Raw genomic sequence first — 24,971 nt, 5'->3', positions numbered from 1 at the left:
CAACTTCATTCAAGATCAAGTGCAAAGATGCTGAGTGAAACACATCAACCATCTGGAGTAAGGCAATTATATATACACTGAGCTTGCAGAGAGGTGTGTATATATAAGGAAACCATCATGGTTTACTACTGCCTCTCTTAATGCTGGGGACACTTTTTCAGCCTTTTCCATTGCCAAAGATCTTTTTCCAAGCTCTCTCAGTGCCTTTCAGCCTCCCCTCATGGTGATCTCCCTATAATTCCCCAAGGGGACAATGATGAGCTGGAGCCACATTTTAGAGCAGTTTGGTGGATAGCAAGAGAAAGGAGAATAAAAAGCAAACCTGGAAGGTGAAACAGTGAAATACCTGTAGTTGCCATGGCTGTCAAGGTCTGCCCACCTTGCCCATCAATTACCCCATGGAGCTGGACTGTGTAATTAGTGGCAGCTTTGAGGTTGGTCACTACAGAGTGCCGGGAGTCCCCTGGCACTGTGAGCACCAGGGAGTCCAAGGGGAAGTCAGAGTTCCTGACTTCCAGAATAAAGTGATCAAAGGCCTTGTCCTGTGCCTCCCAGGTGAGTGACAGGCTGTCTGAGGTAGCGTTTGATACACTGAGTTTGCTAAGGAGAAGTTCCTCTACTACGGGAAGAAAAACAAATGGAAACGCATCACAGTTATTAAAAGCCAAAGCAATAAAATAAATTAATAGAGAAGTTTGAATTCACCCAACCACAGGCCACAAGGGTCACCCAGCCTTGTGTTTCCCTATGTTTCCCATACCCCTGCTGTTACCCTGACCTTGCCACTCATCATCAAATGAGGATATTCACAGTCTGCTGCTGCTGGAAATTGGTATTATATTATCTGATAGCTGAGATTTGATATTTTGTTTTCAGTGACCACAATACTCCATTCTTGTGACAAATCACTATGGCAACTTTTCCTAGAGGGGCAAAATTTGGTGGAGGTGTTAAACGATCACAACATGAACCATCATCTGCCTACAATAACAACCCCATGTTCTGTTTCTGTAGTCCAGTCCTCACTTCCCACTCTCATCCTGAGCATTTGACTTCCCTGTCTTTTCTGGGAAAACTGTCAACTGTAAAACCTTGAAATGCTCAACGTGCCAACAACTCAGTGCCTGCCTATTCCCTTCTCTGACATCAACTCAAATGGACTTTTCAATCTCTCACCTAACACAACCTGAATAATTGAAGCTGAATTCAAGCAGTGAATGTGCCTTGCAGGATTGTGCTGGCACAGACTAAAACGTGCCTGACATCTTTTGGGAGAATCGGGGTAAATCTGTGTCTAGAAATCAGCTTATCTGAGAGAAACTGTGTCCTCTCTGAGCTGTGGGACAGGTGCATGCACAGGTTGAAAGGTGACCATAAGGAGTTATCTCCCACTTAGTTCTTGGGATATTTGCTTTGCTTCTCTCCTGCCTCAGAGGCTGCCCCAGCCTTGATACCTAGCCTCATTGTGTGAATGAAATCCCAGCACGATGTGATTGCCTGACTTTGCTGCTGGGATGGTGGCTCAGCATTCACAGCTCACAATGTCCCAGGTCGGTCTTCCGCGGAAGGCGTAGAGGATTGGGAAATGGGTGGGCTGTGGGGTAGCTGAGGGCAGGGAAGGGGGCACAACCTGCAAGGAAGAGTTCAAAAAAGCAGAGTTAGCACTGAGGCAGGCTTTGTGTACCTGTGGTAGCTGCAGCACTGATTGCCTGTGTGCGGAACCCGCGAGAGATCCCGGAGAGGTAGACAATGAAATCAGTGCTGGGAGAAAGCCCTGAGATATGAGCAGTCCTTGAGTTGCCTGAGAGGTTGAACTCCATGGGCTCCAGCAACCTGTTAGAATCAATAATTTCAATGGTAAAGGCATCGAAGTCCCCATTGGAGGCTGTCCAGGAGAGGTTGAAGCTTTCGGGGGTAATGTTGGAAACCGTGAGCTCAGCAACGCCGGGCTGTTCTCCTGGGGAGGGAAACAACACCGGTCAGAATGGCCCCAGCCTCCTCTAAGGCTCCTCTCTGCCAGGCTGGCAGCACTGCCAGCTGGGGAAGGCGGTGTGAGTAAAAGCTTGCTACAATCAGACAGTTACTAACGGGAGGAAATCAAATTAAAGCATCGCAAAATGTTAGATAAGAAAAAAAAAATTAAAATAACATTAAAACTATGGTTATTTTCCTTTCCCTTTGGGAGCAGCTACGTCTTTGAGGCCTGAGCGTGAAAGCAGATGCAAAAGGACTTTCTTCCATGCCCCTGGGGCATTTGGAAAAGATAGCTTCCAGTTTTAGGAGAAGCTAAAAGCAAAGCTGTTGCTTTATCCAAAGGAAAATCTTGTGTTTTGTTTACTCTTCTACTTTCCCTTTCAGCTTAAGTCTGTGAAAGCTGGCTTGTAATTTTGGAGCTGGAGCCAAAATGCAAAACAGGGAGAGATGCCTTGGGGTTTCTTCCTCTCTGCAGACATCCCCGTAGCGTTACAGGAAGGTTCAGATATTTTTTTAACAATTGGAAGTCCCCAGAAAGGAAGGTTTTGAAAAGCCGGGCGCTGGGCTTGACCCAGAAAGGGAAGGGAAACCCTCAGCAGGGCATTTTCTGCTGCTTTCACGAGGGTAAAGGAAGGGAGCACATCGCATATTGAGGCAGGACACCCGTGATGTGTTTCCTGCTTTGTCTCTTTGTCCAGCACATTGCTCTGTTCTCCACGGGCATCTGCTCCCAGCTCCTGGGGAGGACTCTCAAAGCTCAGCACTTTCACTGGGACACAGCACAGGCATTCCTGCCCAAGCCAGGCTGCTCGAAGCACTACAGAAACAAGCAAGCTCTGCTGCACTTCTTGCTTTAATTCTGATTAGTTCTCACAGGTGCTTTCATCCCTTTCTGTGCTGGGTGCTGTGTGCTTGGGGGAGCCTGGCATGAGCCAGCTCTGGCTATCTCACAGAGACAGGAGGTCGCAAAGGGCTGGAGGGGAGCCCAGAGGCAGCAGAAATTGTCTGCAAGAAATTGTCTGAAGGAAAGGCCACTGGTGCCCCTTTAGTGCCAATTAATTCACACTGTTCATTACAGTTATCAAAACAACTGGGAGGATCAGGGAGCCACAGAGCAGAGATGTAAATATACATTTATCTCTCATGGTCAAAGCCTGTGATAAGCTCTTACTTCAAACTGATGCGTTTCACATGATCAACCAGAAAATTATTTTGGTGTCCTTGATGAGCTTCATGCAAACTCCTGATAGCAGAGAGCTCACTTGCCTCCTTTCAGGCCAGTTTTATCCCAGGGTAGTTCTGCTGAATTTGATCTTTTGCATTATATCTTTTTCAGGCCAGTCTCCTGATCTTAGATGGCTTAATGCATTTTATTTTTCTTATTAGGAATTAATTTATGTCCTTTCCTATATGAGAACATATGGAAGGTGTTTGTCCTTGCCCTGAGTCAGGTACACACAGCTTTACCACTTTAAGTCTGAATTCACACAGAAGCTACTGCAGAATTTCAGAGGCAGCTTCTGAAGGGTAAAAACTCTCAGGCTTTGAGTATCTGGGCTAATAAATGAAATATTTTTATAATTTTACCAGGCAACCTGGCCTTTCCCATGCAGGTACAACATCCAGCTGGGTTTTGCTGTTAGTGTCAGCCATGTAAGTGAGGAAAGGGAACAAAAAAAAAGCTGTTCTGAGGCGGGGTGGGAGAAAGCAAGGAGGGAAGGGCACTGAAACTCTGGCTAGGAAGCCTGACCATGAGGCATTGCCGTGCCAGAGATGTTCAGCCAAGCTTTAAGGAGCTCAGGGCACCCCGTGCAAGGCTGCCCCAGCGGGCAGGATTTGCCCAGCACTCGCAGGAGCTCCGGCTCACATCTCTGTCAGCAAGAACGTGGGGCTGCAGGAAAGGTACCTGTGGCAGTCTCAAGAGAAAGGGGCTTGCTCCTGTAGCCCCCAGTGACCCCCTGAAGGGTGATGGTGTAAGGAGTGTTGGCCTTGAGGCCGGTGACATTCACAGAGCTCAGTGTCCCCGGGACTGTGACATTCCGGGTCTCCTCGGGCTTGCCAGGCTCCTGCACCTGGAGGACAAAGTTCTCATAGGCGCCGTCGGCTGCTGTCCAGGTGAGCTGGAAACCATCCCAGCCAGGCTCTGACACTGACAATTCCCCCAGCTCAGGTTCCTCCTCTGGATAAGGACAGAGAGTCAATCTGTTACTTGGGTTGCAGAGGGGTGCTGATGCTGGATTATTTAATGAGGTTCTGTGTTAATGAATTTCACATTTAATCAAGGCCACAGAGATGCTCCCCCACTGCCCTACATTTACACTATCAGCTGCCTCAGATAACTTCAATAGAGCCTCTTTGGAGACATGGCAAAACAGAACAGTCAGAGAAGGACTCTAATAATTAATAAATATTTGGAGGCTGCCCACAGAAAGCAGCTCATAGAGAATCTTACAGCTATAAGTGTTTTATCAACATTAATCACAACTCTCTATGAGATAATAGGTATTACGGTGACAACTTTACTCAGTGTGATACACTGAGTTGTGAAACAACTTGACTTCAGTGCCATTCTGAAGTAACTGTGTTGTAAGAGTAGGAAAAGGTACAGTTTAAAGTAGTTGGGATTCAGATATTTATGCTTTTAATTGCATCCACTTGAAGGATGCTGCTTAAGCTTCCAAACTATTTCTAATACAAAACAACAAAGAAGAGAAAAATGCCTCCATGTCTTCATGTCTTTAATGGATTTTTCTTCTTTTGTCACATTATTCTACCCACAGACCCTTCCTGTTGGTGTAGACAGGACTTTCAGAGTTACTGATATTAATTTAAATCAAAATGTTCACTCACAGAAATTAACATTCTTGCAAACCCCCATAGGGGTAGCCAAGGAAGCTGGGAGCCATCAGAGGTAACTCTGCTGTTAAATCTGAAAGTTGAGGTCATTTGCTCAGCAAGAATGGAAATTTCTTTGTTACAAAGGGGATACAACTGATTCCTTAATATTAACAGTCAGAGGAGAAAATGAGAGAGCACTGCCTGGTTTTTCTACCTGGAAACTCCTGTGTGCTCTATCACTGACCTGTGGCCTGGGATGATTTTCTAGCACACTTCTGATTTATTTGAATTATTGCACATAAGTGTTATAGTAAGAACAGAGTGTTTCTGAATAATCCCATTCTGCATGACTGAGAATTCATAAGAGACATTGCATGAAGGGAAATGTAATTTGTCAATTGTAAACTTCAACTTTATACATATTTTAATACAGAATTTAAGGGGGCCTTGGAATAAATGAAATTTAGGCTCAGCAGCATCACTCATATGGAGTTTCTCCCAGTAAAACAAAAGTGATTGTTGCATGTCTGCTCAAAGCCCTAGGCAGGCAGCTGGAGCTGGAATTTCAGAGGTTGAGTGCTCATAGATCATAATGATCTTCAGTAAAATTCATTCATGAATCAGTAAATTGCTGCTATTAAGGAACAGAAGTTATGTTGAACTTTTCCCATCCTGTAAGAAGGAAAGAGACTGTTTATGACATGATGATGATATTCAACAATAAAAGAAATGCATTCATACAGAGTTGTCTTCCCTTATCAGGAACAGAAAGGAGATTCATTGAGGTAAAATAGGAGTTGTGTCAAAATAGGAGTGTTATCTGGAAAAGAGAAAGCAGAACAGGAAGGGAACTGGCTGTATCAGAGATCACAATCTGTTGGTGGCAACAGAAACAAATAAAACAAATACATTTCCTTAAAATGAAAGTGAAACTAAAGTTACAATGAAGTTAAATCTTTTAAATAGAAGCTTGGTTATAACACGTAATGCAGGAGCCATCACAGGTTGCAAGCAATTCTGATTTCTCTGAAAATGCTCAGTTTCATTCTCCTCCACGATGCAGAGCCACTTTTCCTGCCATTTGTTTCTCATGCATGTCGGAGACAGAAAAGCAAACAACCCTCTCATGCTCTCCAGGGACCAAGGGGTTCTCCTGTGGAATCATGCACCAAACAGGATTGCTGGGGAGCTCCAGAATCCTCAGCCATCCAGCACCCAACACAGATGGCACAGCAACCACAGTGTCGTGGTAAAGATCAAGGATGTTGTTTCTTATTTCAAAAATCCCAAACAAACAACATCAGAGAGAGCAAACCATGGAGAGGTGAGACTGTTCTGGCTCTGTGGAACAATCTTTGTGTCTCTGCATAAGTAGTTTACCTGGTGTTGGGAATTTGGTTTTGAGGGATGGACAAGCACAGTCCTTAGTCTCCAGACCTGAGCTCACACCTGGTACTTTGGTCATTATTGAGCTCAGCCCTCATGAAATTCATGGAACAGGGGTAAGAGGTGGGAATTTTTGGATAGGTGTCAAAATCTTTTTTTTTCTCTGACAGCACCACTCCCATGCCAAACTCCTCCTGTGTTTAAGCACAATCCAGACAAGTACATGCAGCATCTCTGTGCTCCCACATCCCTTATCAGCAGCAGATGCATCAATGTCTCTCTTTGCAAGCAATTTGAAGAGAGATTTGATGCTGCATCACCTTCAAAACTGCACAGGGCATTGTCCATGCTGCACCACCCGAGGCTCTCATTCCATAGCTGAAAGAGTTTCATCCCATGCAAAAGTTAGAATAAACCAGCCAAGACGAAAAGCATCACTCACAAGCCTAAAATCCATACCAAAGCCATATAGAAATGAAGTTCTGGATTTTGAAGCAGAAAAGGAACACGTGGCTGTGAATCCATGGGAAATACCTGCAGCAGCTAGAGCTTCAGGGATCAAGAGAGCTGGCTTTGAGTAGCTCCACAGAGGTTACTCTGGAATTGTGTGCCAGCTGGGAGACTGGGAAGTTCTGTTTCTCAAAGATTTCCCAGCAGAAATATTTCCTGTTTTCTGTTTAAAATGGACAGGCCTTTCAGAGTGATAGGGAGCTAACCAAATACCTCATCTTGTGCTGCTCAGGACAGGGTGAAACTACTGGAAGTCCTGTGGGTCATGTTAAGGTCATGAAAAGCCCCAGTGGCTCTGGGCTGGGCAGGTGAGGAGGCACTAAAAGCAGAGCAGGAGGTTCAGGGCTGGGGGATGTTAAATAACTGAGCTGGGGAGGATCAAATGGTGTTTCACTGATTGATTGTCCAGGTGTGGTGACCAGAAGTGCTAAAAAGTGCTAAAATTTATAACCCTCCAAACAACAGCTAACACCTGCTCCAACACACTCTGTTTCCAGAGCTCCCAATGCACAGCCCACAAAGCAAACAGAGGAGTTCTCCTGGTTTTGGAGACTGAGTCCAGGCCTCGAGCAAAGGGAGCATCAGCACACCCAGCCAGGTTCTCACAGAGCCACCCTGAGCAGCAGCAACCAACCAGCAGAGATGAGCTGGAATGCTTCCAGCAGGGAGCTGGCACATCCTCAGCTGATGGAAATCAGTTCTCTTTGATTACTTCCAAAGAACTTTGCTCATTTACATCGCATTGGAACCCTGAGTATCCAAATGTGCCCTTTTCCTACACCCATCAGGGAATACTCCTCATACAAACCATGAAGGGAATTCATGCCAAAATTCACAAACACATCCAAACCCAGGCTGGGAAATCACATCAGAAACATGCTAAATCTCCTCATATCCTACCAAAAACAGGCCTGGAGAAGTTCTCCATTGTGATACATGCAGAAGAAAGTGGAGGGGACACACATTCTTGCCTGAAAACTAGGATAGAAAAAGCTTTAAAAATATTTCTTATAGGAGATCCAGGAATGGAAAGGGGAAAGGCCTGGCTTTCATCATGCTGAATGATCTATGGATATATCCTGTAGAACAGTCAGATTCTGGAAATCTGAGAGCTGTGGAGGTCACAAGCAACGTGTTTCTGATCCCAGCCACAAGACACCAGGCAGGGGATTTCTCTGACATGCAGAATTATCTCCTCATTAGTGGGAACCCACATCATTTCACACCTCGGTGACTTCCTTGCTTTCATGCTCCACTTGCATTCCATAAGAGAAAGCAAGTCATCGAGCACCATCCAGCAGCTCAGCACAAATATGTACTCAGGATTCATTACATGTTTCCAAATTCACACATTCATCACAAAGAAATACATTTTCAGAGGGGCAAAATCAATTAGAAATGTTTTCAAATAGAAGCAGAAATGTTATCTTGTAAATATGCTCTCAGGTCAACTACAGGTGTGAAAACATTGCTTTCACAGTGTGAGTTTTCTGCTCACCTCTGGGAAGGAGAGAAACCTGTAAAGCAAAGACTGATTCATATTTATATATAATATAAATATTTGTATTTACATATGACATTGATATTCTTGATTTAGGTAAGAACTGTCCTTAAATCACCCCAGACATGATCTGAGCAGGCTCTGCCTATGCTTGAAACTCAGTAAAAATTTAACAGAGTAGAAATCCATTTAAATTTAGGTAAAATGTGCCATTTTGAACCTGCTAAATATGCTGTTTAGTCTAGCCCTAGCAAAACTACCCCAGCTAAGAAAAAGAATGTGAATTTCCAGGTAGAAAGGTAGAAATAAAACGACTCTTCAGACCTTGAAACAGCGCAGAGTAACCCAAGAGTTCTTTCTGTACTTTCTGACAGAAACTGAGTACAAGTATAACTAGCTATAAGTATAATGTGAAATCAGCAGAATAAATATGCATTAACCTATTGTAAAATTCTATGCATATGGGAATTAATAAAAATAATAAAAAAATATCAAAAGCTCATAAAAGTACGCATGTCCATTAAAGAGCAATGAGTCCCCACATGCGTCCACAGCGCTGTAAATAAACATACCCATTCCCTACAAATCTTTATTAAAATTGTAGAGTTTAATTTTTCATCCGCATTTCATGCTGCAGCCTGGAGATAACCATGTTTCCATCACACCAGCACAGCTACAATGCTCACCACTGCCTTCATCCCCTCTTGCCCAGTAAACCACTGTCAGCACTGTTGTCTGGCTGCTGCAGGGCTGCTGAGCTCCTGGAACAAAGCAGGAAGGTTTGGAACCATTCTGCAACTCCCAGCTGCTTGTGCATCAGCAGGTGCCAAACAAGTCTTTCTTATTCTGGGAACAGGCAAAAAATTACAGCATCAGGAGCACCGGCACTTGTTTAGTCTAAAAGTTGGTAATTTAACAGCCCAGAGGTGGCTGGGCTTTGCTGAAGACAAGAGTGGGCAGCCCAGTGGGGAGGAGAGGGCAGCAGTGCATCCTGCAGGGACAGCTCACCCTGGGAAACGGAACCCTGAACTGGAAACTGAAGATAAAACGTTCAAAAATAAAAGAGGCAACATAAAATTAGGGTGGAATTACACTCCTGGTGTACCGAGGGTGTGTGAGAGAACCCTGTGTAAGATCATGAAAACTGGCTTCTCATTTTCCCTGACCACCCCACGCTTTCCCCACATCCCTGCCTGTTCTAGCACAGCCACACAAGGATTTGGTTACTCCAGTCTAGGTGGAAAATGCAGCAGCAGTTTAAGTATATTATAAAAAACCTGAGGGACCAACAACCTGTGTGAGATTTGAATCCAGAAATATGCTGGATTCACAAGTGGATTTATTTTATTGTGCCAACTTTGGGAGCTACATGGAGGTTGCCAGGTACAGGTTGTTCCATGGAACATAGGGAATGTAATTCTGAATATTACCTTGGACTTAATGACTCCACAAATGAATTTGTGGGTGAGAAAGAATTGTTTTCGTCTACCACAGATATTAACACTCATATATCCCACATTCAATTCATGTGTATCAGGGGAATATGTGGCTTTGTGTACAAACAGGAGATGGACAAATTTAAATTATATGAATACATGGAAAATACTCTGATACCACAGAAATATCAGTGTTCTTTGTTTAGCAGGCAGAATGCTGTAACAGATAATGGAAAATCTGGAAAACCAAACTGTAGAATAACAAGAGTGGTGGAGCTCAAACACTTGATTTAACAATGAGGGGAATAGATGTGCAGAAAAAAGAGTTCTGGGAGGTTCAGGTTGGTGGGTGACAGCCAGAGAATGATTCACAGTGGTGAGATGAATGAGCAGAGATTGAATCTGTGTAAAAGGGAAACTGGATAGATAACAAGCATAAACTCCTTCCCAGGCTGGAATTCTTCTTACTGTCAGCTTAGGAATTAGCTCAATATCTCCTGGTAAACTCTCCAGGCTGAGCCTGGCCTGGATATGTCTGTGATGTGGTGTTGGCCTTTTGAGGAATGCCACTGGAATGTTTCTCTGGTGGTTTTACTAAAAAGGATGCTCATGACATTTCCCCAACTCCTTGGGATAGAGCAAGAAGTATTCTGTATTACTTCTTGCTTCTGAATCTGGGATTTTAAATGATTCCTCAAGAGGTGCTCTCAGGCACTTCTCCAATCTCCTGTGTGAGACATGATGACCCAGCAAAGGTTTTCTTTTTTAGCCCCCTTTGGCCAAACCAGTTTTCCCTCTCTTAAACAGCTGATTAAACTGGGCTTGCAGTGCCTGTGCACCTCAGAATTTCATGAAGAAACCACTGCAGCACATCACAAGCCAGAAACACTCCAGAAATAGAGTAGTTATCTCTACAAACCCTCATCTTGAACTCAGGAGCCAGGTGCTCTCAGAGGAGGAGCCAGCTGAACAAATGGACAATCTTCCCTGGCAAATTTAGTTTCCCAGTGCTCAGCACTGCACTTTCCCATGGAACTGGCTCACCTCATCATTCTTGCTGATGTTTCTTTGAGTTTGTGTAAAAAAGGGTGGCGCAATCTGAGCCTTGGAGAAGCCAGGAGAGGAAGAGGGGCTGACGCACACCACGGACAAGGGCCTTTGGTAAACAGCATAAATCTTGTGAAAAACATTCAGCAGAATGGAAAAGTCACTTCTCCAAGCCATGCTCTGCTGTACAAACTCACTTCCAGAGGCAAGACAGTATCACATCCACCATTCATCAACAGTTGCTGCACAGTCTGGGTCCTTCAGCAGAGGAATTTGGGCTTGGCTCTTGGTTTCTGTAATGCTCACTCATTTATGTCCCCAGGCCTCTCATGCCTGATGTATTGCTATCCATCCTGCTCCAGGCCCCACATTGTGCTCTGCAGGCAGGGTTCCAGAGGCAGAGCAGGAGGGAACAAAGCTGCAGTCTGAGTGCTGGGCTGCTCAGAGCTGGCTACGTGCTCACCCTACAGATGAGCTGCTCATCTGCTGGGACATGCTAAAGGCAAGGTCCCTCCAAGGAGTAAAATGGCTCATTATATTTAATTTCTGAGTCAAACCTTCGTGCAATGGCAGGTGGGAGCCTGGTGATACCTTCACTAATAACAGAGTTTCCTGTGGTAGCCACAGCTTCCAGAGGAGCAGAGTGCTGCTCTCCAGCCTATGCACACACCTTGGTTTTATAGAAGTGTTGGTTTGGAGACTGTCAATCCCAGCTCCCTGGGGTTCTCTGGGCAGGAAGGGCTCTGCTGTGACACTTCTATGTACTGCAGCACAAAACTGCTGTGGGTTCCTGTATTCACACACCACAAGACACTAAAGCTGTGTGGTCTGTTCCCCTTAGGACCACGAAGTCCCTCATGGAATTCTCCTGCATTCCTGAAGCCTCTGGAGCAAAAAAACTTATTTCAGGGAGCTCCTCTGGGTCAGGACTCAATGCTTGCATTAGGGTTACAATACGTGGAGCTACAAATAAGCAAACAGAAATGTGAAATATTCAGCCTTTCCTTTTCAGCAAAATTTAGCAAACTTCACCCTATTATCTTTGCCATCCCTTGAGTGCAAGATCAGGGACATCAATTAAAAAAAAATATTTTGTCACTTGAGCTGCACTTCATCCCTGTGAAGAGACAGAAGCAACAGTGGCTTCCATCCTGTGTTATGGAAGATTTTGTGATGTGTCCTTTGCTCTAGGTTCATGAGTTCTGAATATTTCAGCTTGCCTCCACAAGAGAGGGCAAAACAAGATTGTTTGGCTTTAGCCTGAGGACTTGGGACCTCCCAAGTGCTGGAACGTGGATAAAGAGGAGTGTCTTGAGGGTAGATGGAAAAGCAAACTGAAGAGACCACTTGTCTTGTACCACCCAAGCTTCCAGAGAATTTCTGCTCCCTGTGCTCTGTGTTTGGATTTGTCCATTCCTACCCAGGAGAAAGGTCACAGAGCCAGGTTATGTCAACTGCTGCTCCCAGGAGCCCACTGCAGAGCCCTCTGTGTTTACTGGTGCTCTGAGTAAAGACATAAAATAAATACAGCAGCCAGACGAAGGTATTTCTAAAGGAAAAAAAAAAAAAAAAGAAATAAAAAAAAAAAAGAAAAAAAAAAAAAGGCGAACATTGAAAAAGAAGCCACCCTGTGAAGCTTTGGAAGCTGTGAGATTCCACAGCACATTGTTTCTGCGTTTTCACCAGCACTGCAGACTTCCTTGAAGCCTCTCAGTCTTCCAACAGAGAGAGTTGGAAAATTGAAGCTTGCTCACACCTGCCACACAAACCAACAGCTTCCTTTTTTCTGTATGTGCCTCAAGGTTTCCCAGTTTTTTTCTGCACTGGATGCAGGCCTGACTTAGGCATCAAACAACTTGTTCTGGACCGATGGTTTCCAGACTATATAACTCTCTGATGGATTGCTAACCTTACAGATGGTCTTTGGGGAGAAAAGGATAAACACCTTGGTATCTGCTAAGGCAAATAACTGTAGCCCAGCTGATTGTGATTTCACCATCTCTGCTTGTTTAGAGCAGTTAAGGCTTTGCCTCACAGGATTTAGGCTGAGAAACCTAAAGATTTGGGATTTATTTGTGTTCTATACTGAGATATAATTCCCTATGCAACAAACCTTGGCTCACAATGTTTCACAAAGGATAAAACCTTGTTCAAGAAGTCATCTGATACTGGTCAGAGGGAGTGGTGTGCACAAATGGAGATGGCAGAAACAGACAAATATAAGTCACAGTACCCAGTGGAAATGGTGGCTTGGACCAGATTGGGAAAGGAGCATTTTTGGATGAGAAAACTGAAATAAGGCAACGTAAGAGCTCCATTGGCCCTGCTGAGGGATGATGGCCTGCTGTGAAGAGAATAAATTAGGCAGGAACAAACAAAGTTAAACACATTCTGGTTGCTCTTCCTCTAAGGTTTTTCGCTGTAGAAAGCAAAACATGTTAAAAGACATGATGTACAAAAATACCCAGCCTCACCTAAAGCAAAGAATGAGTTCTACATCCTCACAGGACCCGTGGATGAGCTCTTTGTGAGGCGTCTCAAAGCAAGAAATCATTGGGAGCATGGAGGTGAGCACAGCAGGGAGGGACATACAGAGCTACCCTTCACTCTCTGATGCTGGCAGAGCTGTCTGCTCTGCAGGAGGTTCCCCAGATATGCATTAGGAAATCGGGTGAAGTCATCCCTGGGCTAATCCCTGTCCAGTGACCACCAAAAGCTGTTACTCACCCGTGGAGCCCTTGACAGTGGTGGGTTTGCTTTTGTGCCGTCCCTTCTCTGCCAGCAGGCTGATGGTGTACTCAGTGCCTGGCTCCAGCCCCCGCAGCAGGAAGGAGGTGCTGTCCACGGGGATCTCCACCTCGCTCTTCTTCCCGGAGGGACTGGTGGAAACCAGGCGGTAGTGGTCAAACTTGGCCACCGGCCTTCTCCAGCGCAGGGACAAGGTGGTCTCAGTGGGCTCGCTGACTTCCAAGTCCTTGGGGTTATCAAGATCTACAGGGCGAAAAACAAGCAAAGTTGAGGCGTCTTTGAATGGCTCTGAGAGAGTTTTTCAGGCATCTGTAGAGGAACAGCTCCACTGGGGAACTGGCAGCAGCTCAGGGTTTGCTCACCTTTGGGACTTTTTGTCCTAGGTTATAATATTGGGGTGCATTCCATTACCACCTCGAGCTGCAATTCCTTTTTTTTCCCTTATCTCGTGACTCGGAGCACCATTCTATTGTGAGATGCTCCGCCCAGAGGGAGGAGCCAAACAATCCATCAAGGATATCAGCGGGGTTGTGCAGACAGCAAGGAGATCCCATCTTCCAAGAGGAACAGCTGAGATCTTCCCTGCACTGGACCTCCAGAGGGAAACTCCATCAGTCTACAGGAGCACTGCTGGGACAGAACCACATCTACCACCACCGCCCCAGCCAGAAAGTGTCAGGTTGTATCTCTGACTCTGTCAGTGGTTCTTCTTTTGTGCTATTGTATATATTTGGTTCTTTGTTCCCTTTTCCTAATAAACTGTACTTCTGACTTAGAGCCTCTCACTGGTTTTGCTTTTCAAACCAGGACACCTTTTGAAATTGGTTGAGGATGATGATATTCTCCTTTACAGACAAAACGAAAACAAATTTCCCCCCTTATACTTGAGAGGCAGAAATAAAGCCTTCAGATAATTCAGCTGGGAAAAGGGTGAAAAATTCTGCATTGGAAGGTCAATCAGGAGTACTGCAACCTCTCTTTGTCACATCAACGTTTTGGCCACCACCATTCCTGCCAGAAACCCTCACAGATAGAGGAGGATGGCCAGAGAGATCAGCGCAAGCATTATTATCATTAGGGAGCTCACCTGGAGATGAAGCTCCCAGAACATTAAGAGGAACAGGAAAAAGAAGTCTGATTCAGAAGTCATGACCTTTGTGGGATTTTTTTTTTTCCTTGAGGGGTAACGTAGCAAAATGAAAGGAAGAACTTTCTAAAATATCTCTTCAGCATCTCTTAGAAATGAAGGAGTGGCACCACCTGAGTTGCCTCCTGCAGAGCTCAAATGGATCAGGACACTCACCAGTGCCAGCATTGATGGTAGCAGGAGCACTTTCCCTGTCGTTCCTCACTGCTGTCACTCCAATGCCATATTCAGTTCCAGGCCTCAGACCTATGAGATGAGGAGAAGAAATGTGAGTTCCTGTCCATGGAATATGCCTGCATGCATTTGTTGGAATAAGGAAGGCTGAATGGATGCAAAGTAAGAGATCTGCTTTCCTCTCTGCAGAGAATTGAGGTTTCTGTTGACTCTCCAGCTGACAAGCTGCAGACTGGCACCAGTGAATCCCACCCCTAGCACATGAAAATACCTTTTGAGCTCAGGATGTGAAGCCACTTCCACAAAACTGTTTAGTATTAGTCAAACTGATTCGTTGGATTCAGGGATGTATGTGGAAGTGAAATGGTTACATATCTTCTGCTGGCTGGAAATCCATTTCACATGGCTTTCAATTCAATTTGGTCTACTCAAATTATAGAATCATTGAATAGTTTGAGTTGGAAGGGATATTAAAGATCATCTTGTTTGACCCCTGCCATGGTCAGCGACAACTTCCACTGTCCCAGGCTGATCCCAGCCCTGTCCAACCTGGCCTTGGGCACTGCCAGGGATCCAGGGGCAGCCACAGCTGCTCTGGACATTCTGTGCCAGGGCCTGCCCACCCTCTCATGGAACAATTCCTTCCTAATATCTCATCTAATTTCAAATTTGTAACTTCCTGTCCCAAAAAAATGTGCTTGAGATAACTCAAATTTGTTTTCACCTCTAATGTATAGTGCCCACAAGCACATTTTTTCTCCATGTCCTGTGCCCTGGGGTGACAAAAACAATGTGACATTAGTGACACTCTCCATCCCCCTACCTGTGAGTGTAGCTCTGGTTGTGGCCTGGTTGCCCTTGGGCACTGTGATCTCCACGTGGTCCCCGCCAGAGATGGGGGCAAACTTAATTCGGTAATTATCAACATTGGCGTGGCTGTTCTTCCACTCCAGGGTGATGCTGCTGTCAGTCTGGGACACCCGCTTCAGGTTCCTTGGAGCATCCAGGTCTGGAATCAACCAAGCAATAAATAAATAATTAGGAATATTTCTCTTCTGACAGCAGTCTCTTGTGACAGGGCTTTTTAGAAGGTGAAATGACCCATAAAGCCTCCTCTCACATGATCCTGTTATGGCTTAACTACAAAAAACAGAGGTTATTAGTAAGAAAAGCAGAGTTCACCAGCTTCAGTTCAACAAATTTAACTTCTATCTCCTGTGACAAAAATAACATTTTCACTTGCAATAATTAGTTTTTATTACAAAACAGGTTTGGGGGAAAATGTATTTGGATGAAAATATTGTTTTCCTTTACAATTATCTCAGCTTTCAAAAGGATAAAAGGGCAAAAAATTGGACATCTCTAGAATTTCTATTCAGTAACATCTTGCATTCATGCCTGGAAGGAACTCTAAGTCTCAAAAAAAGGTGAATATTATAGAGAAATTTAATGAGCTTTCATTTTTCACACCTATAGTAGCCTCAAATCGTGCTCCAAAATAACAACTGTATTTTAGGATGAAAAGGGATGTAATTCGCAGCTCTCTGCATGCATCAAGCCTTGATAACCCGCTAAAGGACCCACACTTTCCAAAAACATTCCCAGAATCACTGAGAAGCACAGTAAATTTATAAAAGAATGGCAGGAAATATTTGCAGAACTGAAGAAGAAGAAGAAAAAAAAAAGAGTTCTCTGCTTCTAAACTAATTAGGCAAAGAGAAATAAGATGGAATAGAAGCTACAGAAGATATTTAGCTCATCAGACAGACAGGCTAAAAGACACAATAACCTAATTCCCATTTTAAAAATACATTTAGATTCTTGTGGGGGCAGGTCTAAATATTTTGGTGGGCCAACACGACATAAAAGGAACAGGAAATTATTCTCTACTTCCATGTACCTCTAAAACTGGGCTGATTTTGTGTTGATCAGAAACTATGATTCTTGGCTTTTGGAGGGTATTAGGGTGTTTGTTTCTATTGTTCATTTTTTTGGGTTGGGGTTTTTTGTTTCTTTCTTTGGGGTTTTTTGAGTATGTGCTCCATGTAAGAATTTTGTGCAGTTAGTCAGGTAATGCATTATAAAATTGATAAAACCTAACTTATAAATAATAAACCTAACTTCTACAGCTGTGGACAACGCCACTGATTTTTACACATTAGAGTAGTTGTTGATCAGCAGCTACTGATTTTGTGTTGAACAGCAACTCCAGCAACAAGACATAAATGGCACAGGAGGATGGGTGGTCCCTGTGGCACCTTCCCAGCCCCTCACCTGTGACAAAGACTTCCTTCACAGGGTCGCTTTCCATGTCCCCTCGACGAGAGACGAGCGTCACCTCGTACTCCGTGTGTGGCCTCAGGTTGCCAATGGAATATTGGTTCTCATCTTCAGAGAGGTCAATGGTCGTCCTGTCCCCTGGAATGTCCTTGGGGCCATAAGTGAGCTCCACACCTTCAACTTCAGCCAAGGGTTTGGACCACGTGATGAGAGCCGTGGTGTCGGTGACGTCTTTGGCCTCCACCTGGCTGGGGGCATCAAGCTCTGTCACCAAGCAAAAAGAGAGGGGAAAATGGGCTTTAAAAAGAAACCTTGCCATGAAAAACACCCATTCAGGACAAAGTTAAAATTAGTAAATCCTCATTTACACTCTTCCTTTAGTTCCTATAGTTTTAGACTCCAAATGGATTCAATCCATCAGAAGCAAATCCATCGAAACTCCTTCAAACCAGGAGATGCCCAAAGAAAGACAAGCAGGAACCCTAAGGATTTCCCTACCTTCACACATTCTTAATGCAAACATGACCAGGATGAAACAAATTCTAGCAAGAAATTCTAGTTTCTGCTGATGTACATCTTGAAAAAGGAATAAAAGTGCATACTGCCTGCTCCTTTCTAGCTGGACATAAATTTCCCTTCTGCTTCAAACAGGGAATTGTTTTTCCCTCATGTATTCATTAGCAACTCCACTATTTCCTTTTCTCCCCCTATTAACTCACAGTGTAGAGCTTTAATTTCTCTTTGCTTACAAACCCCCAAACAGCAGATGTTTTGTTGGTGGCCAGCTAAAACCAGACCAAACACAGGTTGTGCTTACTTGTGGTGATGACTTTGGACAGTCCTGGTCCTCTGGTGTTGTTCTTCACTATATGGATGGACACATTGTACTGCTGGCCAGGTGCCAAACCTGGTTGCATGTAGGATGTCTCTGGCCTTTTCAAGCTGCTGGTTATGTCACCATTATCATCCTTTTTCTGGAACACGTTGGAAAATCGGTGAGTACAAACATAAAAATCCAGGATTTTTCACTCTATACATGAAACTTCTTCCTTACCATATTATGGAAGACCAGCTCCCAGCCATCAAAAGAGAAGTTCAGAGGGTCCCACTCCACCTGGACGGATGTTTCCCGAACAGATTTGAATCTCAGACCTTCTGGAGCAGGCAGATCTGTGGCAGAAGAAGGTGATATTCTCACATGAGCAGCAAATTCCCATAAATAGGGCACTGGGGTAGGACATCTTTCCACTTCTAAAACATCTGCCAGATGGGGATCTGCAGATGAGGTGTTAAACTCTCCTCAGATCCAGTTATTGTGACTTTGGGGAGACTTTCCTGAGCTGGTCAAATGTCACTTTAGAATAAAAAAAAATTTTACCCTTGAAATCTCTTTTTTATGCCCTCTTGAACAAAACCTGGTGTTGACTTTGGAAGTCAGGAGAGCTGAATCCTGCCCCAGCTCTCCAGAAATGAGCTCAGTGACAGAAATCAAAGAACACCTTTTGATATTGGGATGTTTAGATATGACAGTGATGTGTACAAATCAAAAAGAACATGAACAACAGAAGTATAGGCAGGCAGATAAAAGGTTAGATATAGTAAATCACAGCAAAGATACAAAAAAAATATAGCCTCTACTTTAGCCAAAATAGTTTGAATTCAAGTGATTTCTTGTACATCTGCTACATTTTAAATTTTTTTATCAGGAAGAATTACCAGAATTTTTTAAATGAACATTATAATAAAGAAATGTACATTATAATAAAGAAATGTACATTATAATAAAGAAGCCAAGGTTCTTAATTCACTAAGACCCTACACTGGGAGACATTGAGAGCAGAAGAACTTGTGAACTGTGCTTCTAACAAAGTCCCTGGTATTGGAAAAAACTAGAAAATGGAAGTGTAGAAGGCTGTTTTTTCTAGGCCAACATTTGAATTGGAAGTAGAAAATACAAAAGAAATGAGATCTCAAAACTGGAATGTAAATCAATACATCTGAACTGAAAATAAAAAATGCAGAATAAATACCCCCAAGAAAGGGATGCAAGTCAACACATACAAAGTGAAAACAGAAAATACAAAATAAGCAGCATCCCTAAAAGAGAGATGCAAATGGAGTAGACAAAAGGATGAATACAGGGAATATTAAACTCACATGTGGCTACCCTGGCACTGACTGGAATACTCTTCTTGTTTTTCAGGATTGCAAAGACACGGATAAAGTACTCCACCCCCGGCTCCAGCTCGTGGATGGTGGCAGCTGTGTGGTTTCCTGGCACGGTGAACTGCATGTCCAAGCCCCCACTGCTGGTGGGGACGTAGGTGATGAGATACTCATTGACCAAGTTCTCGTGCTTCCACTCCAGATTGACAGTTTTATCTGTCACGTTGGTCACAGTTAGCTCAGTTGGAGGAGACACTGGAATGGGGGGGAAAAAAAAGCCAAACCAAAATTATAAGAATTTCTCAAGGCTCAGGAAATAATGACTTGCCCAGTTTCACATTTTCCCAGGAGCGGTTCCTAAGGCTCATCTCACACGCAGGGAATGGAGAAGGCATGTCCCACAAATTAGCTGCCGAGGAAAGGAATGCTCAGCTGATGGAGACTACAGACATTTCCAGAAGCCATGGGCCAATTTCTGCTCTCACACTTGCACACAACCTCTGGCTGACTGTGTTCCAGCTGCTTCTCTCATGGCTGCAGCACAAGACTGCTATAGCTGGGTCCCAAAGGATTGAGATGTTTAATTCAACTGCCAGCATCATGTGATTGTAGAGCTAGAAGTCGTGGGATTTGCACAGATTTTCCAAAGTAAAATAAAACACTATTATTTGAGTAAATACTTGCAATAGATGTGCCTGTGAGAGATCATAAAGTGGAATTTAGGCACCTTCCAGAAGGAGGAGATGAACAATGGGAATTTCTTTTAAAGGGTATTCATTGTCATTTATAGTGTTCCCAACCCCAAAGTACTCTTTGATTACCCAAATTTAGTTTCACAATTTCTCCCCCAGGATCTACTAAAAAAATCTACCTCATTTATGGTGTATTGCCTGTCATTATCAGGCTGCCAAAATTTTCTATCAATTTCCATAGAGTCAGTGGTCCTGGGAAACCAAGCATGTGACTTTATAGCTAAGTTTCCACTCCAGCTGATCCTATGATTTTCCTCTAAACTTCTGTGAGATCTAATATACACACATCCATATATATATACACACACATACATATATGCATATGTATACATATAAAAATACACACACACACACACACACACACACACATGTGGAGAAGACTCTGGAACATTTCCCTTTTCTCCTTAGCTAGAACAGCTTCTTTCAGCTTTTTTTTTCTGGCATCAAGAGGTACTGTGAGAAACTGAAGGGTCATGGTGACAAATCCCAGCTGGTGCTGGCTACAGCACCAGTGACATTGTGGTGGGAGCAGAAATGGAGGTGACAAAGGTACTGCAACACCATCAGCTACCTGTTGTACTGGTGACCACCAAAAGCCACCAGAAACTGTTACACTACTTAGCCCTGATATTTCAGGATGCCAAGAACTACTGGTGTTGTTTCATCTCTGATCCTGCTGTTTGGACTATGTTGGAAAAGCAGCAACGGGGCCCAGCTCTATGGGAAAGCTTTGTGGAATGTCCACGGCTGTTGGCTGGCCCAAGGAGAAGCAGTTCAGAGGGACACTGCACCTACCATCGGAGCAGTCATCCCCAATGTAGCCATCCTCGCAGACACAGCGCCCGTCCACGCAGCGCCCCGCGTTGTTGCAGTTGTTGGGGCAGGAGCGTTCCCGGCAGTCCTCACCCACGAAGCCCTCGTGGCACACGCAGCGCCCGTTCTCGCAGCGCCCACGCCCGTGGCAGCTGTTGGGACAGGCCAGCTCGCCACAGTCGTCACCCGTGAAGCCGTTGTCACACTCGCAGCGCCCCTCCACGCAGCGCCCGCGGTTGTGGCAGTCATTGGGGCAGCGCAGCTCGGCGCAGTCCTCACCCGTGTACCCCTCGTCGCACACGCACTGCCCGTTGACACACAGCCCGCGGTTGTGGCAGTCGCTGGGACACCGCAGCTGGCCACAGTCATCCCCGGTGAACCCCTCGTGGCACACGCACTGCCCGTTCTCGCAGCGCCCGCGGTGGTGGCAGTCGTTGGGGCACCGCAGCTCCCCGCAGTCCTCCCCGATGAACCCCTCGTGGCACACGCACTGCCCGTTCTCGCAGCGCCCGCGGTTGTTGCAGTCATTGGGGCAGCGCAGCTCGGCACAGTCCTCGCCCAGGTACCCCTCGTGGCACACGCAGCGCCCACCCACGCAGCGCCCGCGGTTGTGGCAGTCGTTGGGGCACCTCCTCTCGCTGCAGTCGTCGCCCACGAATCCCTCGTGGCACACGCACAGCCCGTTCTCGCAGCGCCCGTTGCCGTGGCAGTCGTTGGGGCAGGTGAGCTCCCCGCAGTCCTCGCCGGCGAAGCCCTCCTCGCAGAAGCAGGTGCCGTTCACGCAGCGCCCGCGGTCGAAGCAGTCGTTGGGGCAGATGAGCTCGCTGCAGTCCTCGCCGGTGTAGCCCTCCTCGCACACGCACTCGCTGTCCACGCAGCGCCCGCGGCCGTGGCAGTTGTGGGGGCACAGGGGCACGCTGCAGTCGTCGCCCACAAAGCCCTCGTGGCACAGGCATTGCCCGCCCACGCAGCGCCCGTGGGCGCCGCAGCCCTGGGCGCAGAGCTCCTGGCCGCAGTCCGGGCCCGTGTAGCCCTCGAAGCACACGCACAGCCCGTCCACGCACTTGCCCTGGTCGTTGCAGTCGGAGGGACACGAGGCCTGGCTGCAGTTGGGGCCCTTCCAGCCGGGCTCGCAGACGCAGCCGCAGATCTCGATGCTGTAGTTGCCGTGCCCACTGCAGTAGGGTGTGGTGTCCAGGCGACCTGTACCAATGATCCCAAATTTCATTATCCCCAATGGCACTAGGATGCCTTAGGCCAACGTAGCACATATGACCCAAAAGGGCTCTGATTTTCCTAGTTGCCTACAGGACATCAGTTTCTAAAGTTTTTAAATGAGAATCTCTCTTTCTTTCTCCAGCTAGATTTACTTTACCAGGAAAGCTTTAATTCGCTATAATGCCAGGGAAGATCCCCTGCCAACAACTTGGTAATTGAGCATTCCATCTCCCTTCTCAAAGTTCTCTCCCACTGACTGAGCAGCTTTCCTGACTGCTTCATTAGGGCATGCACGATGGAACATCATTCATCCATTCACCCCAGAACACAAAAAGTCAGGTAGCACATTGTGTCATGAGCTGTGTCAGCAACTAGGAGGCTCCAAAGAAGACTTGTATTTCTTATATGACCAACCCCGTTACTCAATTTAAAAATTAACCAGACAGACACAATTTTTCCCTCTTCTATAACTATTTATGCTTGTCTATTGCCTTATGTCCTGCTGTATTTTTATTGGTCTCTACTAAAGAAAACTTGGAAGTGAAAATGGTTACATTGGCAGCTTCTTCAAGGGGACAGAAAGTGGAGCCAAGAGCTTGGACTGTGAGTTTTAATCTTAACTCCGACACAGATTTACCATGTCCAAGTGTTGTCCATGCTCAATGCCACAGCTACAAAGGGTCCCAGGTCAACTCCTGACCCACAGATCCATAAAGCCTGGAACTGTGAATGAATGTACCTTGCACACTGGCCAAACACTTTCCCAGTTTTGATTATGTTTCAAATGTGAGAGGTTGATTTGTGTTCATTCTTGAAAGAGATTGGAGTATCACTCTAAACCATATCTACAGCCAGCACAAGAATTTCCCCCAAGAGCAGCTCCCCAGCCTGCCTTACCTTCTGCTGCCTGGGAATTAGGACAGCATCCAGCCCCACTGGCACACTGCTCCCTCAGGGAGGAGACCAGCCCCTCCAGCTCCTCTAGTCTGCTCAGCAGATCCTTAATGTCTGGGGCAGCTGCACAGCCACAGGCCCGGCGGGGAATGTTAATCCTGTGAGTGAAGACAATCTGGTTCCCCTCATTCACCGTGTGCTCCTCGTAGTTCTTGACGGGCTCAATTTCTGCCTTCAGGTCAGCATCGCCGCTCGCCGTGTCCAGGTCCACGGAGCAGAGGGAGCCAACAGGCAGCTTGATGTTGTAGACATGGTTGAAAACCACAGGCTGGTTATCCTCTGGCAAGGTCACATTCAGCCCAGCCTCCCTCTTCTGCCGGATAATTCTCTTGATGAGTCCCCCAGTGACATGCTGGGACAGCAAAGCGAGGATGGCACAGGCCAAGACCTGGCTGGGGAGTCCCATTGTGGTGCCCAGTTCTCTTTTGAGGCTGAAAGAGTCTTAGGTCTTCTTGGCCTTTGTAATCTGCAGCAGAAATTGGAGAGCCAAGCCAAACCAAGCTGGAGATCCTTTTCTTTCCTGGTGTGTTTTTTCCCTAAAGGAAGAAGGAGCAGTGTAAGGGATAAACAGGAGCTACACAACCCAGCAAAGTTGTGATACTGCTCGTGTGCTGTATCCTCAGAGAACAGAACCATCACAATTCACTCAAGCTGCTGAGCTTGCTCTGTTGTATAATAACAGTGGTTTTCCTGGATCTCAGTGTGATTCTGAAGGAAATGCCACCTGACATGAAGAAAACTGCTGTTATTTCCAGTTCAGAGCAAATACAGTGGGTTGTAGAAAGTTTAACTCTCTCAAGCAGAAGACTGGGGAAGAGATGGCTGCTGAGTCAGAGGTAAATAAAATAAATATGTGTTGTGCTATTATTTAACCAATGTTAAATTCTGTATTTCCTTCACCCCTCCACTGCTTGAAGGCTGCTCAGTGTTCGACTATGCAAGAAACTCAAGACATTGTCAAAAGGTGCATCAGCACCCCCAAGCTCATTCTATCTCTTTTCTATATGTTTTAAATTACTCCAAGATTGCTGTGGAATCTGAACTCCAGGGCTTGTAGCTTCATAGTAAATTCCACTATATGATGATTTCTTAAGAGCTTGAAGATAAATGGAACTCTGCAGGTGGAAGGTTCTGGTGTCAGTCCTTGTGTCGCAGGGATATTTTAGTATAAAAGTAGTGAGACACAAGAGAAGCAGAGACTCCAACAAGAGATAGCAATAAAACTACATGTGTAAAAATGCCTTTTTAGCAGCCAATATCCCTTTCCATCAGGCAGCATCTCCCACTGTCTGATCTTTCCTCAGCTATAGCACAATAACTCGTGTACAGTTACAAGCACCTGGCTGGGCTCTACAGCTCCTCCTGAAACTCATTCCTTTCAATTAGCTCCACTATTTCCTCTTCCTCCTCAGTCTGTGCATGTTCCTTTTCAATGGAGTGAGCCAAGGGAGTGCAAAGACATCCATTGACTTCCATGCAGGACCAGCCCCTCAGCACGTAGAGTGAGGAGCCAAAGCAGTAATGGACTGCCTGAGCAAGCACACCTAATAAATGTCATCTCAGCATTTGTTTTCCTTCCCACTCCCAGAAGAGCTTGGTTTAATGGCTAGATCAGTGACTGTGCTTTCAGTGGTTGCAAGCTACGAAATGCCAGTAATGGAGGAAACAGCAATTTATTCTCTAAACATCATAGTTTTGATGCTAATTTATTTGTCAGATGAGAAACCGACCTCTTCCACCCTTCTGATTGCCCCAAAGTGGAGGGATGGTTTTTCCCATGCTATCCCAGCTGCTTTTGTGAGAGAATGACAATAACACATCAGACACTTCACTGAAGTTTAGTGGGTTTTTTAGGGAATGTAGAGCTCACAAAGGGCAAACTTCACCCCTTTTTACTGGGGAATAAATCAGAAGTAAACAAGCTGCAGGGAAGGCCTTTTCCTTGTTACGGAAAACCATTCAGCTTTAAGGCATTTCTAACACTTACCCCATTTGTTCAAATATTTTTGCAAACCCTGCCTGCACCA

General features: G+C 45.4%; 1 protein-coding gene across 1 annotated transcript in view; it reads right to left on the bottom strand.

Annotated features, from left to right (window-relative positions):
• Positions 1-24,971, bottom strand: part of TNC (tenascin C) — a 72,858-nt gene that overhangs the window by 24,478 nt on the left and 23,409 nt on the right. Inside the window, exons 2-12 of the mRNA XM_021551384.3 lie at positions 22,888-23,480; positions 20,755-21,975; positions 19,199-19,462; positions 18,096-18,211; positions 17,859-18,015; positions 17,036-17,305; positions 15,585-15,770; positions 14,744-14,833; positions 13,420-13,683; positions 3,881-4,153; positions 1,685-1,957 (exon numbers count right to left, since the gene is read on the bottom strand). Of these exons, the coding sequence (XP_021407059.2) occupies positions 1,685-1,957; positions 3,881-4,153; positions 13,420-13,683; positions 14,744-14,833; positions 15,585-15,770; positions 17,036-17,305; positions 17,859-18,015; positions 18,096-18,211; positions 19,199-19,462; positions 20,755-21,975; positions 22,888-23,350 (3,577 nt within the window). The 5' untranslated portion in view covers positions 23,351-23,480. The remainder of the gene's footprint in view (positions 1-1,684; positions 1,958-3,880; positions 4,154-13,419; positions 13,684-14,743; positions 14,834-15,584; positions 15,771-17,035; positions 17,306-17,858; positions 18,016-18,095; positions 18,212-19,198; positions 19,463-20,754; positions 21,976-22,887; positions 23,481-24,971) is intronic.

Source organism: Lonchura striata, chromosome 22 (assembly GCF_046129695.1).
Source record: "Lonchura striata isolate bLonStr1 chromosome 22, bLonStr1.mat, whole genome shotgun sequence".
Lineage (NCBI taxonomy): Eukaryota > Metazoa > Chordata > Aves > Passeriformes > Estrildidae > Lonchura > Lonchura striata.
The sequence above is the reverse complement of the archived record's forward strand: the minus strand, read 5'-3'. Positions and strand labels throughout refer to the sequence as shown.